General features: G+C 30.5%; 2 protein-coding genes and 1 pseudogene across 2 annotated transcripts; all 3 read right to left on the bottom strand.

Moving 5' to 3' along the window:
• Window positions 1-1,037: 1,037 nt before the first annotated feature.
• LOC125814717 (uncharacterized) lies at window positions 1,038-1,636 on the bottom strand. Its single transcript, XM_049494184.1, has 2 exons — window positions 1,450-1,636; window positions 1,038-1,315 (listed from the first exon to the last, which is right to left on the bottom strand). Exons 1-2 carry the CDS (start codon window positions 1,634-1,636, stop codon window positions 1,038-1,040), a joined length of 465 nt encoding a protein of 154 aa, XP_049350141.1.
• Window positions 1,637-5,388: 3,752 nt separating this feature from the next.
• LOC125814716 (uncharacterized) lies at window positions 5,389-6,625 on the bottom strand (annotated as a pseudogene).
• Window positions 6,626-15,230: 8,605 nt separating this feature from the next.
• LOC125814715 (uncharacterized) lies at window positions 15,231-15,788 on the bottom strand. The gene is made up of 2 exons (XM_049494183.1): window positions 15,512-15,788; window positions 15,231-15,421 (listed from the first exon to the last, which is right to left on the bottom strand). The coding sequence occupies exons 1-2, from the start codon at window positions 15,786-15,788 to the stop codon at window positions 15,231-15,233; spliced, it is 468 nt and encodes a 155-aa protein (XP_049350140.1).
• Window positions 15,789-16,031: the final 243 nt, after the last annotated feature.

The raw sequence follows: 16,031 nt of genomic DNA, 5'->3' as shown, positions 1-16,031 counted from the left end.
ATTTAATTTTGACCGAAAATTGAGTTAAAACATAAGAGTAAAAGTTTTTGAACATAAGGAATGCTTCTGATTTGCGTCGAATTGGAAACACCCATGTAAATTTAGTAAAATCGTCATGAAATAAAATATAGTAACGAAAACCAGTAAAAGAGGGAATTGGGGAGGTCCAAATATCGCTATGAATCAATTCAAATGAAGAAGTAGAAGAAGATATGGATTCCTTAAATGGTAGTTTTGTGTGCTTGCCAAGTTGACAATTACAAAGAAAATCTAAATTCTTCAAAAAAGAACATTGCAAATTATTATTTCTAACTAGACTAGAAAGAACACCTATACTAGGGTGGCCTAGACGACGATGACAGAGAGTTGGAGAAGCATGGGAAGCAACAAAAGCATGATGAGCAACAACAACAGGAGTTGATGGAGAGAAAGAGTAAAGGGGACCCGAACTATTGCACCTGAGAAGAATTCTCTTCGTTTGGAAGTCCTTAATTGAAAAACCAAAAGCATCAAAGTCAATTGAATATTTATTATCAAAAGTAAATTTACGAACACTTAAAAAATTGCAAGAAAGAGTTGGAACAACCAAAACATTATTTAGAGAGAAAGTAGAAGAATGAGTAGAGAATGTATTATTATCAGTATAAGAGATGGGGAGTTGATTACCATTACCTACCATAACACGATCATTACCATTATAGGGTTGAACATAAGAGAGATGTGAAAGATTAGGTTTCATGTGTGAAGAGGCTCCAGTGTCAACATACCAATGAGTATGACCTGTCGGATCATAAGAATGCGCAGAGGAGAAAGATTGAAGATAAAAAAAAAGTTCTTTAGAACCAAGAGATGGATAACCTCTTGCAGTATGAGTAGGTTGAAAACATAATTGACATTGAAAAGGAGAAGGCACTACTGGACAACTAAGATAGAATGGAGAAGTACTAGTGTGTGGAGTTGTCCCTAGAATAGAAGAAGCGTGAAGACGTGAAGCAGATTGGAGAGGAGCAGTGGAATAGTTTCTATGGTTGCCGTTGTTATTGTTGTTGTTGGCCTCTACCACGATCACCATTACCATATCGACCACCATTAGAATTTCTTCCACGTCCACGTCCTTGAGAAGATGAATTATGGTTAGCTAGTAAAGCAGTAGAAGAATCTAACGCGGCATAGGAAATACCATTTAATTGGGTCTCATGAAGAAATAAAAGAGATATGGTCTCAAGAAAAGAAGGAAGTGGAATTCTGGTGGAGATTGAAGTGCTAACAGAGAGAGATTCGAAAGGTAGGCTAAAAACAACTTGGAGAACAAGATCTGAATCAGAGATAGGATTACCAATTGATATCAAGGAATCGGCAATGGATTTGAGGCGGTGCACATAATCAGAGATAGAAAGAGAACCTTTCTTTAGATTATGAAATTGAACTTAAGTTGGAGAGTTCGGGAACTAGCATGATCACGAAAAAGACGTTCAATCTGTAGCCACGCCTTGCCAACAGTAAGACTGTTGTTAGGATGAATAATAGCCTGAAGTATCTCTTGAGAGATTGTGGCTTGTATCCATGACAAAACAATGGAGTCAAGTTGAATCCATTGTTGAAAAACATGATTAATAGTCGAAGTTCCGTTCTCCATGGTAAGAATAGGTTCTGGACATAGATGACTTCCATCAATGAAGCCATAGACACCATGTCCTTTAAACACGGGAAGAAATAACTCTCTCCAAAAGCATATATTTTGTATAATCAAGAGTGGTAGGAATTAGATTTTTTACGTTGGAAACAGAAACAACGAAATTCGGAATAGGAGGTGCAACGGGAATAACTATCTTGAAAGAATACATTGTGCATTCTTATTGTGCATTTTATTTTCCACGATTTCTAAATTTGAGTTTTATTAATAATATAATAGCAAATGATTACAACTCAAAGAACTTAACAAAACTATATATATATATATATATATATATATATATATATATATATATATGTTAAAGGAGCTTAGGGTCAGCCCGGTCAATTGATCGGTTTGCTTTTTCCTTCAACAATTCAACTTCCTCTATTCACATGTAGTGTTTTCTTCATTTTAATTTATTTGTCTTGTTTTCTTTTTTATATGTTATGCATGTAAATAATAGTACTAAAAATAAACATAAATTATTAAAAATTTAGTTAACTCTCAAAATTTTACCCGTATTGCATAATTAAGACCGAGGGAGTAACATATAGTATTTGAAAATTACGTTAAGAGTACTATAAATCATAATAATTAACAACTTAAAATATTTGAAAAACATATTAAAATATAATTATTTTTTGAAATTTCACATATGTCACATAAATTGGGACAGAGAGTAGAAAATTACGGTAAGAGTACTATAACTCACAGCTTACAATATTTAGAAACATATTAAAAATTTGATCAACTCTCGAAATTGCACATGTACCACATAAATTGGGACATAGGAAATAACACACATTATTTAAATTAATTAAAAGTACTATAAGTTACAATAATTAACAACTTAAAAAATTTAAACAACCATACTAAAATTTGGTTGACTAATTTGGAAATATCACATGTGTTCACATAAGTTGGAACATAGTGAGTAACATATATTATTTGAAAATTACGTTAAAAGTATTATAAATTACAATAATTAAGAACTTAAATTATTTAAAAAATTTATTCACTCTCCTAATATCATTTGTGCCACATAAATTGAAATAAATAAAAGGAAAAATTACAGAAACCCCACCTTTTTGTTTACTTATTACCATTATTCCCTATAAGTTTTACAAATCTCCAAAATCCCTCATTTTCGCGCATCAGATTAATGTATCTCGCGCATCAAATTAATGTATCAGTGCTTATATTATTGTATCTCACGCATCAGATTAGTGTATCATGTATAAAATGTACATCAGATTAGTGTATCATGTATAAAATGTAATGTATCTTACTTACCGATTAATGTATCTCGCGCATCAGATTAATGTATCAGCGCTTATATTATTGTATCCGTTTGAGGAATTTCTGTAATTATAAACTTTTAAGGGATAAATTGTAATTTTGCCTTAAAAGTATGTGATTTCTATAATTTGCCCTAAATACAATATTATCTATTAGGCCCATATTTACACAGACTCTTATATATCGAATACATAAGATATACTCCCTCTGTCCCAATTTATATGACTTACTTTCTTTTTTAGTCAGTCCCAAAAAAAATGACACATTTCTATATTAAGTAACAATTTAATTTTAAAATATCTATTTTACCCTTAATGAAATTATTTATAGTCACACAAATTTTATCATTTATTTTAGACCACAAATTTTAAGAATCTTACTTTTTTTTCTTAAAATTTATACCGAGTCAAACTAGCTTACATAAAATAGAACTGATGAAGTAATAGAATCAAAAAAAGGATGAGAAGCAAACCCAAAAAAATTGGACTAAGAAATAGAGGCATTTGACTTCACAATACATGTAATCCTTTCTTTCAAACCCCTTGTCGCCTCTTTTAATCATTTGTTGATTGGGGTAGATTTCAAATAACTTCAATAATTTACTATGACTCAATAATTTCAATTTATAAATCAATCTTAGAGGGTGTTTGAATTGGTCTAAAAGTTAGTCAAACTTATTTTAAAGTCAGTATTTGACTTCTGAAAGTGTGTGACAAATATAAAAAATAGTTTAAAATAAGTATTAAAAATGATTTTAAATAAGTTAGGAAGTGTTTGACAAGGCCAAAAAAAACTTAAAATAAGTTGAAAATGACTTAAAATAAATCAAAACCAAAAATAGGTCTCCCCTTACTTTTTATTTTTTGACTTAAAAGTCATTTTGATTTGACTTTTTATTTTTGACTTAAAAGTCAAAAACCAAACGAGCTCTTATTCTCCTCTTCTAGTCTATGTATATACCCTTACATAGTTTGGTTCACAACAAACTATTAATATGGAAAAGATAAAAGGAGCCAGTGTTCTACTATTTTATAACCTTTATCAATTTTTATCTAAAATACCCTTCAAGTATAGGGAATAGAACAAAAAAAATATTTTTTTATTAATTTAAATTTCAGCCAATTAAAGGCTGCCGCGTTATTAATGAAAAGATTAACTATTATCTTAAAAAATCTATTAAGTGAAAGGGTAGTATAGGTTCATATAGGTGGATGGAAGGGTATTTTGGAGCCCAAAGGTGGAAGGAGGGTATTTTTGTTCCATTCTCTATTCTTGAAGGGTATTTTAGGCCCTTCTTCGTTTTTTTAATACAATCTAGACAAAAAAGTTATTAAGTTTATTAAAATGTGTACCTAATTTTATAGCTTTACGCCTATTCAGCGGATGGTTATTATGTGCAAATATAAAGAGTGAAGTGGTGAAAACGTCCTCAAACTTAGTTCGAATTATTATTTTTGTTGATGAACTATACCTAGTGGCTAGTACTTAGACCACCAATAGACTTGACTAAATGAACTTAAACACCCCCTCCCCTCTATCTGTTACATGAGTCATGAAAAAGCAAATTGTCTTAACCACACTTTGTACGTGTGAGACGCTTATGAAAAATGTAAGCAGCCAACGGTTAAAAACCTCATTTTTACATAAACCAAACTTTAACTCAATTTTTATTTTTATTTGTATATTTTAAAAAAAAATTCAAATTAGCTTTATATATAGACATTTGTATTTGCATTGATTTGACATTTCTCTCCCTTTACTTCACGTTATTTCATCCGACATTTGGATTCAATTTCATAATCCCTCGTCCTTAATTATTTGTCAAATATTTTCTAATTTGATTTCTTCTTTTACTTGTCATTTTTGACAAATCAATGACAATTTTCTTTTACTTATTATATTCTGAATTTATGAACATTAAGTTAATGTCTTTGAAAACTGTACTAGTGAATATATGTTCAAGACCCTATCAATTAATAGGAGTAAATTGGAAACTCAATATACCAATCATTATTTTCTTAATAAATGTGTCAAATCAAATTTTAACAAATAAAGACGAAGGAGTATACTCAATATTACTATACAAATTGATATTTCTCAGTTGTCACTTATCAACTACTATTAATTAGAATCTTTACACACACACATATATATATACACTATACGTAATTAAACACATTATATATTTGTCCACTATTTTTAATTTAAACTGTTGAATATACAACTATTTAAATTATTTCTTCAATATGAAATTATGTTGTCATATATATCATGAGCAATTATATCCTAATCAATCATGATTAAGGTCTAGATTTTATTCATTAATTTAAAAAAAAAAAAAACATTTTTTAGTTCAAATAAGAACTTGGGAAAAACGGAGAAAATACAAATAGAGAGGAACCAAATCTTATGCATTACTCGTTAGCTTTTTCCTTTTCATCGTCAGTCATAAAGGCAGTAATGGGATAAGACCTTCCAAATCCCATAGAAGTTTTAAATAAATCTTCTTTTGATCTTCATTAATGCTCATCTCAACTGCAGGTACCCTAAGAAGCAGCTGCTTACCTTTGACACCACTTATTTTTTTCATTTTACCTGTCGAGGTATAATATAATATAATTTTTTTTTTCAAATAACTTAAATTTTTTATATGAAATGACTTACAATACAATTTTAATTAAAAATATGTTCTTTCAAATAACTTAAACGGTTTGGTATCGCTGTTGGGAGAGTACCACTTATTTTGCAAAATTAAGATGTTAGGTCAATCAGTAAAAACTGTTTTTAAATGGAAGTAGAAGTAGTTTTTATGAAGTTGGAAAGAAGCTAAAAAATTGCTTCTTAAAAAAAGCAGAAACATAAAATTATTTTTTTAAAGACCAAAATATTCATGCCTTATATGCATATTTACCAATATATCCCCTTAAGCTTATTTATTTTATGGTGATTTTTTCGTATGTAGTGATTTAATTTATGAAATTGTTTTTAAATTTATTTTGCTTGATATTTTTAATTATACTTAAATCATCATGTTAATATTATATCAGTTTTTTTATTTATCTCTGTATATTAATATTGATTGAAAATTTGAATATGTACATTTTGATTTATTAAATTTTGTATAATAGATATTTAAAATAACTTCTCTTTATAAAAGAATCTTAACATTAAAAGTGCATCGATAATATTTTTTTTTTAATAATTTCACTCTCAAAAGCACTTTTTAAACAAAAATTTAGCCAAACACAATTTGCTTATCAAAAACAATTTTCAAATAAAATTAGCCAGACACACAATTCTTCTTTTTCAAAAGCAATATTTAAAAAATATATATTTCTAAAAATAAGCAGATTTTAGCAATAATGTATATATACTTGTCTCGACATATGCAGTTATCTCAGTGGCGTAACTCACAAGCATTTTAATTGAAGTAAAATAATGGTCGTAGGGAGCTTTTTGTTTCATCCAGGCAAATCCAGTCTTGCGAACATAGCCAAATTCTTCAAGGTATTTAAGTGGTAGCACTCCTTTTGGAAATCCAGAGTCTTGCAAGAGATTTGTAATACTACGATAGCATTCTTCAACTCCATACACAATTTCTGCTTCAACATGTTCATCTTCATGAATTCATTTTTGCATATCACTAGCCATAATAATATTAATTTTGTAGACTACAATTGAGGCTTATGATATGTTGTTACTGTTTAAATAAAAAGAGTAGCTAGAAATTAAATGACAACTTAAATTGTAAGGTGGTCCAGCCCATGTGCTAATTACTTGGCTGACATTTTTCACTTAGAGATAGCCAAAGAATGCAAAGATACGGAGGGGATACCATATCACCTAAGGGGTCGATTGGTAGGATACATATAAATAACCTATATAATACATGTTATTTTTAAGACATTAAATTAATTATTGTATAAAAAATAATCTCAGTATAATTAATACTAGAATTACTAATATCAACATTATTAATACACCTTATTCAGTATTATTCATATACACCTTGTTAAACGACTCCTTACAATCCACATCTCGAGGTTTAATATTCCTCACTTGTAAATATACAAACACAAAGAGCAAAAGCAGTGACAAGCTGTAACAAATTCGAATTCTCAATACAAATACTCAAGGAATATATAATCACTGATAGCCAAATTACAATGACAACATTTAACTAAACTGTTGAATTACAATGAAAAATGCTTAAAGAATAAGTAAATTAAGGATAGGGACAAGAATAAGGAAGAGAAAATTAGACTTTAAAAAAAAGATGAGAGAAACAAACGGTTTCTTCACAATTAACATAGTTTTTCACAACCACAAACGACAATCATTTATACTCTACTCAATCTGGATCCCAAGCAACTATGATATTGGATTGTCTAATTCTTAGGCCTCTCTGTGGTTTAGCCCAAGGCCCAATAGCTTGGCCAACCTCTAGGTTGTCCGTGTTACACAAGCATTCCTAACAATGTGAGAAAGAAAATAGTCTCAAGGGGAAATAGAGAAGGCTAATGGTGCGATATTACAATAAGGTGGAAAAATTAAGCTTATGGTGTAGTTATTATCAAAAACAAATTAAACAAAAATGAGGGCAAATATTTTTCTTTAGATTTTCCATCTAATATTTGATACTCACAATTATGCTCACTAATTTAATTGTCAAACACTAGTTGTAGTCCAAAATAAAAGTCCTTTGAAGCTAGTTGAATTACTTAGAGGGGAAATTAGATAAAATGTGAATTATTTTGAGTGAATAATATATAAAAGGAAACGAAACATCGAAAGAAAGTCATATATGAAATTTGGAATTGTTTAAAGGAGATTTGAGTTGATGGACATTGAAAACAATTTAACTCGTGAGTAAGATGAATTGTTGCAATGTATAAATATTATATAACAATGTACATGGATGTATATACATTTATGATACATAGTTATATATCATGGATTCATGTATATATGGTTATATAATATTTATACAATATCGTACATTACACTTTACATAACTATTTACACAATATCGATATATACATAATGACAATTTTATTAAAAGATATTTTTTCCATTTGTACAGTCACATAATAATCAATTTTTTTTGTTGATAGAATCTACCTATAATCACATCGAACGATTGATTAAAGAAGTTTTTGTTTTAGGTAATAAACTTGATTCTCATTAATCACCAAAGTGAAAGACACACAATACCACAACAAAGTTAAACACAACTTCTTGTCTTAATTTTTAAAAAATAAACCTATCTAAGACACATCTTGTTAGAGGGAAGTAAACCAGGCATGTACCTCTCCTACGGAGAATGTCCTAGTACTTGCTAAAGAGATTAAGATTTAAAGCAAACTTGAAGGATCTTTATTCAATTATAACATCAACTTAAATACAAGTAAATATAACTAACTTGACTAACTCTAAAGAACTACTCTAACAACTTAATCTAATCTTGTAGATAAGATTAAATTCAAACATTTAAAGTAAATCTACCTCTAACAAATTAATAACTATTGATAACTAAATCTACTCCTGATAACTGCAAGTGTATCTCAACACACCCTCTCAAGTTAGGTGGTGTAACAACACCTAACTTGGATAAATATCGAAGAAAGGCAGGCTTAAACAACGGCTTAGTGAGAGTGTCTGCAACTTAATCATGTAGGAAAGATATTTGACAATAACTCTGGCTGATTGCACATTTTTGATGAAAGTCCATTGCAATGTGCTTTGTCTTAGTGTGAAAGACTGGGTTTTCGTTAAAATATGAAATACCAATGTTATCACAAAAAATGTTTGGCATATCTGAGACTTGGTACTGTAATTCATTCAACATGTTTTGGACCCAAGTAGTCTCAAAGAGTGTGTTAGCTACTGATTTATATTTTGCTTTAGTGGAAGACCGATCAACTAATTGTTGTTTCCTAGAGGACCAACAGATAAGATTTGGTCCCAAGAAGAGTATATAACATGATGTAGAGAATCTGTCACTGAAATCTCCCACCCAATCAACATCGACATACATATTCCTATCAGAATGATGAAAAACTTGTAAGCACGATATTACTAATGACTTGAGATATTGACAAAACTTTTTTTATTGTCTTTCAGTGCTCCAAACTCGGGAATTGCATAAATTGAGATAATTTATTTACCGCAAAAGTAATATCAAAATATGTGAATGATAAGTATTACAACTTATCCAGAATGCGTTGATACAAAATTGCATTGACAAGGGTGAACCATCGTCTGCTCTGTGTGGTGAACTTGAGCACATGGGTGTTGCAACTCCTTTGCAATCTTTCATAGAGAGAATCTCAAAAATGTGTCTGGCCTGTGATAAGACAATCCCATTGAGAACATGTTTAACTTCAATCCCCAAAAAATAATTGAGTTCACCAAGATTCTTCGGGGAGAACTTGCCAGCCAGAGAGTTGATGACATGTTCGACAAGGTTAAGGTAATTTCCAGTAATGAGAATATCATCAACGTACATCAGAATATAAATAGTGACAACCTTATATGTAAAGATAAACAGAGAGGCATTTGATTCATATTTAAAAATTTTGATATTAGTCAAATGAGATTTGAGAGCCTCATACCAAGAACGTGAAGCTTGTTTTAGGTCATAAATGACCTTTTTGAGACGACATACATGATTGGAAAAATCAGTGATAACATAGCCTTTCGGTTGATCCATGAATATATGCTCCTCCGATAAGTTACCTTGCAAAAATGCATTGTTCACGTCAAGTTGGTGAACCTTCCACTTGTTTTGAATAACGATGGACAAAATGATCTCGATAGTGGTTGATTTGACAATCAGACTAAAGGTTTCATGAAAGTTCAATACTGGACATTGCGTGAAACCTTTTGCTACTAATCGCTCTTTATACATGTCAATAGACCATCAACTTTCTTTTTTAATTCGACACAACCATTTACAATCAACAAAAATTTTCATTGGGTCCCTAGAAATTAGTTCCCAAGATTAATTTTTCATTAGAGCTTGATATAGCAAATCCATGACATTCTTCCATTCAATGTGCTTAATAGCTTGCTTAAAAGTATTTGGTGTGGCTTAAAGGTGAGCCAAGAAGCTGGATTATTTTTTCAGTTTTTTGATATTATTCTGGGACCTTATGACGACACTGGAGGGTAGAAGGGCATTGGAAATTGTAATAGTGTTTGGGGGATTTAGTGGCTGTTGGATCAATATTTGTGGATGATGATTAGAAGCGAGTGATGAAGTAGAGGTGGTATTTGAAAGATTATTAAATAGAGAAGGAGAAGTGATAGAGATAATACCTGATGAACTGAAGATTGATGTTAGTTTCCCCTAAATCATGGACTCTTGAGTGTTGAGAGATAAATGCAAATCTTTTGAATAATTGAAATAATATGGAACGGTTAGGGGAGCAAAGAAAGGTGACGGAAGAGTTGGGATGAGATTGGAGTCCAAATTATGTTGGACTTCTGGATGACTTTCTTTAGAGACATAGGACTCTATGATTTTTCAATGTAACTTGGAAAATTTATTTTTCCAAGTGTGAGAAAATTTGAGTAAGGAAAAAATATTTTCACAAAATTGGCAATCACGATTAATGAATATTTTTGAGTTCACTTGTTCAAAACAGAGATGTGCATGATGAACAATAGAAACTCTTAAGCAAACACATTGTGTAGATCTAGGCTAAAACTTATTTTGTGTACATGGTAAAGTCATGAATAACAAAGACAATAATTTTTAGCGAATAGTATTTTGATGGTTTTCCAAATATTTTTTTATAACGAGAATCATTATTTAGCAAGGTTTAGGAAGTCTATTTATGAGATAGACAACACGATGACAAGCAAATGACCATAGTTCAGATGGTAGTGAGGCTTCATTGAGAAGAGTTCTAGTTGTTTCAACAATGTGACGATATCGTCGTTCAACTATGAAAACTCATTGGAGTGTGTAGGTTGGTGAAATTAAATTTTCAATGTCATTTTTGTAGGTATTGTTTAAGACTTATGTATTCACCCCCTCCATCAATATAATCTGAGGCAATTGTGTTTAAAAAAAATTTCACCAAAGGATCAAATTGTTCGAAAATGGAAGCAACTTCACATTTATTTTTATTGCATACAACCAAATATATTTGGTGTAATAATCAACAAAAATATAGTAATACAACTTTTTATCAATTGATAAAATGGGTGATAGACCCCATAAATCACTAAACAGAGTTTGAAGAGGAGCATTACTATTTAAAGTGAGTTGTTGAAATGACAAACGATGAGCTTTATTTGATGAGCAAGAATTGCAAAACTCAAACTTTTCTTTGGTGGAAAAGGGAAGTAAAAATATATTCAACACTAAGTCTAGAATTTTCAGATTAGGATGACCCAGGCGACAATGCCACAATTGACAAGAGACTTTGGTGGAGGTGAAGTTAGCGGAAGGTGACATATGATCCTTGAGGCGCCACTCATAGAGTCCATTTTTATTTTGATCTTGTACCAACATTCTTCGAGTTTTGGGTTCCTTCACAAGAAAAGAGTATAATCTTTTTTTGATAAAGGTTAGATTGTCACAACAAAACTTAACAACAAAAATAAGATTCTTTTTTATAGCTGGAGCACAAGAAGTGTCAGAAAGCATGAATTAGAATTAAAAGTCTTTATTTGAGCTAAACTAGTGTGAGTAATGATAATAGTTTTACCATCACCCATAGACACATCCTCATTGCCAGTATATTCTTCAACATTATCCGATTCTATTGTGACATGATGTATTGCTTCAGAATCAAGGATATAAGGATTTGCATCTGAGTGGTGATTCGACACAAACTTAAATTTTGCTTTAAAGTGATTGTGCGACTTTGAGCGACACACATAGACAGCGTGGTTGATTTTCTGGCACAATTGGCATTTCACAGCTTGCCTGGGTTTTTTCCAATTTTGTTGATTGCCATGGTACGTCTATGGTTGAGCCGGCGGTTTTCAAGATTGATTAGAAAAACAACGATTATTCTTGTGATGTTGAGGCTGAAAGGTGGTCCTTTGTGCAATTGCAGTCGTGATGATTGCGGATGATTTTTCAATATCTTGGTGTTTGGGAATGAGTTCATGGTTCGTTTGTTTCTGAAATAGTTCCTCAAAGCTCAAGGCTATAACATGCGATATTATAACGACAAAGATCTCACGTTACTTATGACCAGACCACTCAAGATCTTGACTACTAGTTCATCATCAGCCACTAGAGAGCCTGCTACTTTGAAATCATCACCAATTGATCTAATCTCCTCAAGGACTTAGCAAGTATCTTGGAGGGTTTTTCAAGTTTGTAACTGATCTCGTAAGCTGAAGATGCGAGTGTGACTCTTGTTGGTATAAGTTGTATGAAGGAGTTTCCAGGCCATTTTTATCGAGGAAGCAATTGCAATAGTGGGAGTTATGGTAGGGCTAACGGATGTCATCATTGTCTGTTGAATTAATTGATCCTGGCAAAATCACGTCTCAAATTTAGGATTTGAGATTGTATTATCATTTTGGGTGAATGTGGTTGGTGGAGCACGTTTGGTAGCAGTGAGATGTTCAATGAGCTTGTGTCCGTTGAGTATATAGCATCACTAGTTGCACCTTTCAGGTCGCAAAATTGAGGTTATCTTGCAGTTTGATGGATAACTGGGCAGCTAGGTTAAACTATACCACATGAGTGGTAGATGAAACTACTGCGACATTGTCATTGGTAGTAGCAAGTACATGCATATTATTGAAGAGGGAAATTTTTTAGATCAGACTCGTGAGAGTTTTAAAGGGGCTCTGATACCATAAAAAGATTGAGAATTAAACAAACTTGAATGATCTTTATTCAATCGCAACATCAACTTAAATACAAGTAAATGTAACTAACTTGACTAACTCTAAGGAATTGTAACTAACTTGACTAACTCTAAGGAACTACTCTAACAACTTAATCTAATCTTGTAGTTAAGATTAGATTCAAATATTTAATTGAAAACCTCTAACATACTAATAACTATTGATAACTAAATCTACTCTTTATGACTACGAGTGTATCTCAACACTTGCACCAAATGGGACAGAAATGAAGAAGTATATAGAGTGACTGTAGAAATTATTCACAAGCTTAATTATGGCATCAATTGGTTAAGGAGAAGTTTTTATGATATTCCACTTGATTCAATATTTGTATCGAAGTTTGACTAAATTCGAGTTTCATACTGTAAGCTCAATTTTGGTAGTGGTGCTCCCAACATTTTCCCCCCATTCCTAGGAATTTAAACCAAAGCCACTAATTAGAAATTAAGGAATCTCAATCATCTCATCACAATCCATGTTAATTGTCAAGGAGAAGTGTTTTGAGTTTATCACATATTCTTATCAACTTGGCTCGCTCCATCGCTATACACACATATAGTTAATTCAATTTTCATTTAATCTTTTTATTTAGTATTAACCTAAATATTGTCTCTGACTCCTAAGATTTATGTCAAATCTTTTGGAATTATAGAATATAAAAACATATACTCTTTCTGTTTTAATAAAGAAAGACCTAGTTTCGTTTAACACAGAGTTGAAATGAAAAAGACTTTTCAATATTATGGTTTTAGATTAAATTTATATCAAATGAACCAAAATGTCTTTTAATTTTGTGGTCTTAAACATGTCAGGTAGAAAATTGAAATTAAAGTATTGTCAAGAAAGAAAAAAGATCATTCTTTTTTAAACATAATAAAAAGAAAAGTAAGTCATTTTTTTAAACATAATAAATAAAAAGGAAGTGAATTCTTTTGTTCTTTAAATAGATAGATATAGTCAATTAATTAATTAGGTATATACTGCTATTATAGTTTGGTACCCACAATTAGAATTTGCATAGTAATATTAAAGAAATTTAGAGACACATACATAATTTCACGTGCAATATATGGTATAGACTGCTATTATAGTTTGGTACCCACAATTAGAATTTGCATAGTAATATTAATGAGATTTAGAGACACATACATAATTTTTACGTGCAATATATGGTATAGACTGCTATTATAATTTGGTATCCACAATTAAAGTTTGCATAGTAATATTAAAGAAATTTTAAGTATTCTACCTAACTTGAAAAGAAATTTTTTGGGGTGCAACTTTCAATTTCTTCTTCTTAATTAATTCTTGTGTTGGAATAGGCGTCATTTGATAAAGATTTAACTATATAACAAAAAAATTGAATAGAATTTAATGAATGAAAATTCATCCATGAAATTGTTGCATTAATAATATGTTATTTCTTTATAACTTATAATATTAATCTCCAAATTTATTTGTATCATAGTTCAAACTGCCACAATTAGAAGAATTGGCAGCAATTTCACAAAGAACTTATTATTGCATTGTGCGGAGCAATGATATACCAGGTTTAAGGAACTGAAAACTGTTTAAAGACATAACTTTAATTATAGATGCAGTCGTAACACATATTAAGAATGAATTTGTAGATAGGCTTGAGGTAGTTAAACAATCTAAATGAATAAGTATAGTTGATTGTTGTAGAGATTTGTGTAACTAGAGTTCTACATGAGGCTTAACTCTAATATCTTTATTAGAGTAGAGGGTGATTCGGAGATCGAGTATTCTTTAAGTGTATTTGTTTTCGCATTGGTTACAAAAAAATAAAATATATTTTACTTTATATTTTTTTATTTATGTTTATTGATATGTTTTTATAGCTATACAAATTTTTATTTAAAATTACAAATTCAAAAGATTCCATTTTTTTATTGAGCATTTAATTAAACTATTGGATCTCGTATATGTACTAGTAGTCCTATATTAATTTGGTGCAAGGGTATGGCCATCACAGGTTAGAATTAAAGGGTTCGTCTGGTGTGAAGGATAACATTGAATAGTCCTGCTATTAAAATACAGTGTCATTTAATTTGTTGTTTGATTGACAAGTTTGGAATAACTTATTTCACGGGTATATTAATCAAAACACAAAACATAAAAATTATATATTAATGATACGCAATTAAACACATATTATATATTTCTCCACTATTTTTAATTTAAACGATTGAATGTACAACACTTTAGATTTGTCCTTTATTATAATGTTTCCATATAATATATAAAATATTTAATATCCTAATCAATCATAGTTAAGATCTAGATTTTATTCATTAATTTTAAAAAAGGAAATGAACATAATACAAAATACAAAATAGAGAGGAACCAAATCTTATGCACTACTATACTTAGCTTCTTCCTTCTCCTCATCAGTCATAAAAACAATAATGGGATAAGACATTCCAATTCCCATAAGAGTTTTAAAATAAATCTTCTTTTGATCTTCATTAATGCTCATTTCAATTGTAGGCACCCAAAGAAGTAGTTGTTTACTCTTAACACCACTTATTTTTTTCATCTTACCTGTCGAAATATAATATAATCAAATAATTAATTAAAATACCTTCTTTCAAACTTTTATATAACATGACATGCAAAACAAATATACTATACCTCTCTCGACGTATGCAGTGATCATCTTCGCGTAGCTAACGAGCATTTTAATTGAAGAAAAATAATGTTGGTAGGGGGCTTTTTGTTTCATCCAGATGAATCCAGTCTTGCTAACATAACCAAATTCTTCAAGGTATTTAAGTGGTAGCATTCCTTTAGGAAATCCTGAGTATTGCGAGACCTTTACAATAAGAGAGTAGCAGTCTTCGGCTCCATATGCAATTTCTGCTCCTGCGCGTTCATCTTCATGAATAGCTATGTGCAGATCACTAGCCATAATATTAATTTTGTAGATTGCAATTGAGGCTTATCATATGGTAGTGTTTATATAAGTAGAGTTGCTAGAAATTAAAGGACAACTTAAAAAAGAGTAACTTTCACATATAGCAAACAAAAAAATCATATTTGTATGTTATAGCAAAGTTTGCATAATTGCGCTCCATAGCAAACATATATATGTATAGTTCGCTATACATATACAATTAAAAGATGTCTATTTCGCTATACATATATACAAAAA

Source organism: Solanum verrucosum, unplaced genomic scaffold (genome assembly GCF_900185275.1).
Source record: "Solanum verrucosum unplaced genomic scaffold, falcon-dt-bn FXZP01000268.1, whole genome shotgun sequence".
Lineage (NCBI taxonomy): Eukaryota > Viridiplantae > Streptophyta > Magnoliopsida > Solanales > Solanaceae > Solanum > Solanum verrucosum.
Note: the sequence above shows the minus strand (reverse complement) of the source record. Positions and strands in the feature narration are given on the sequence as shown.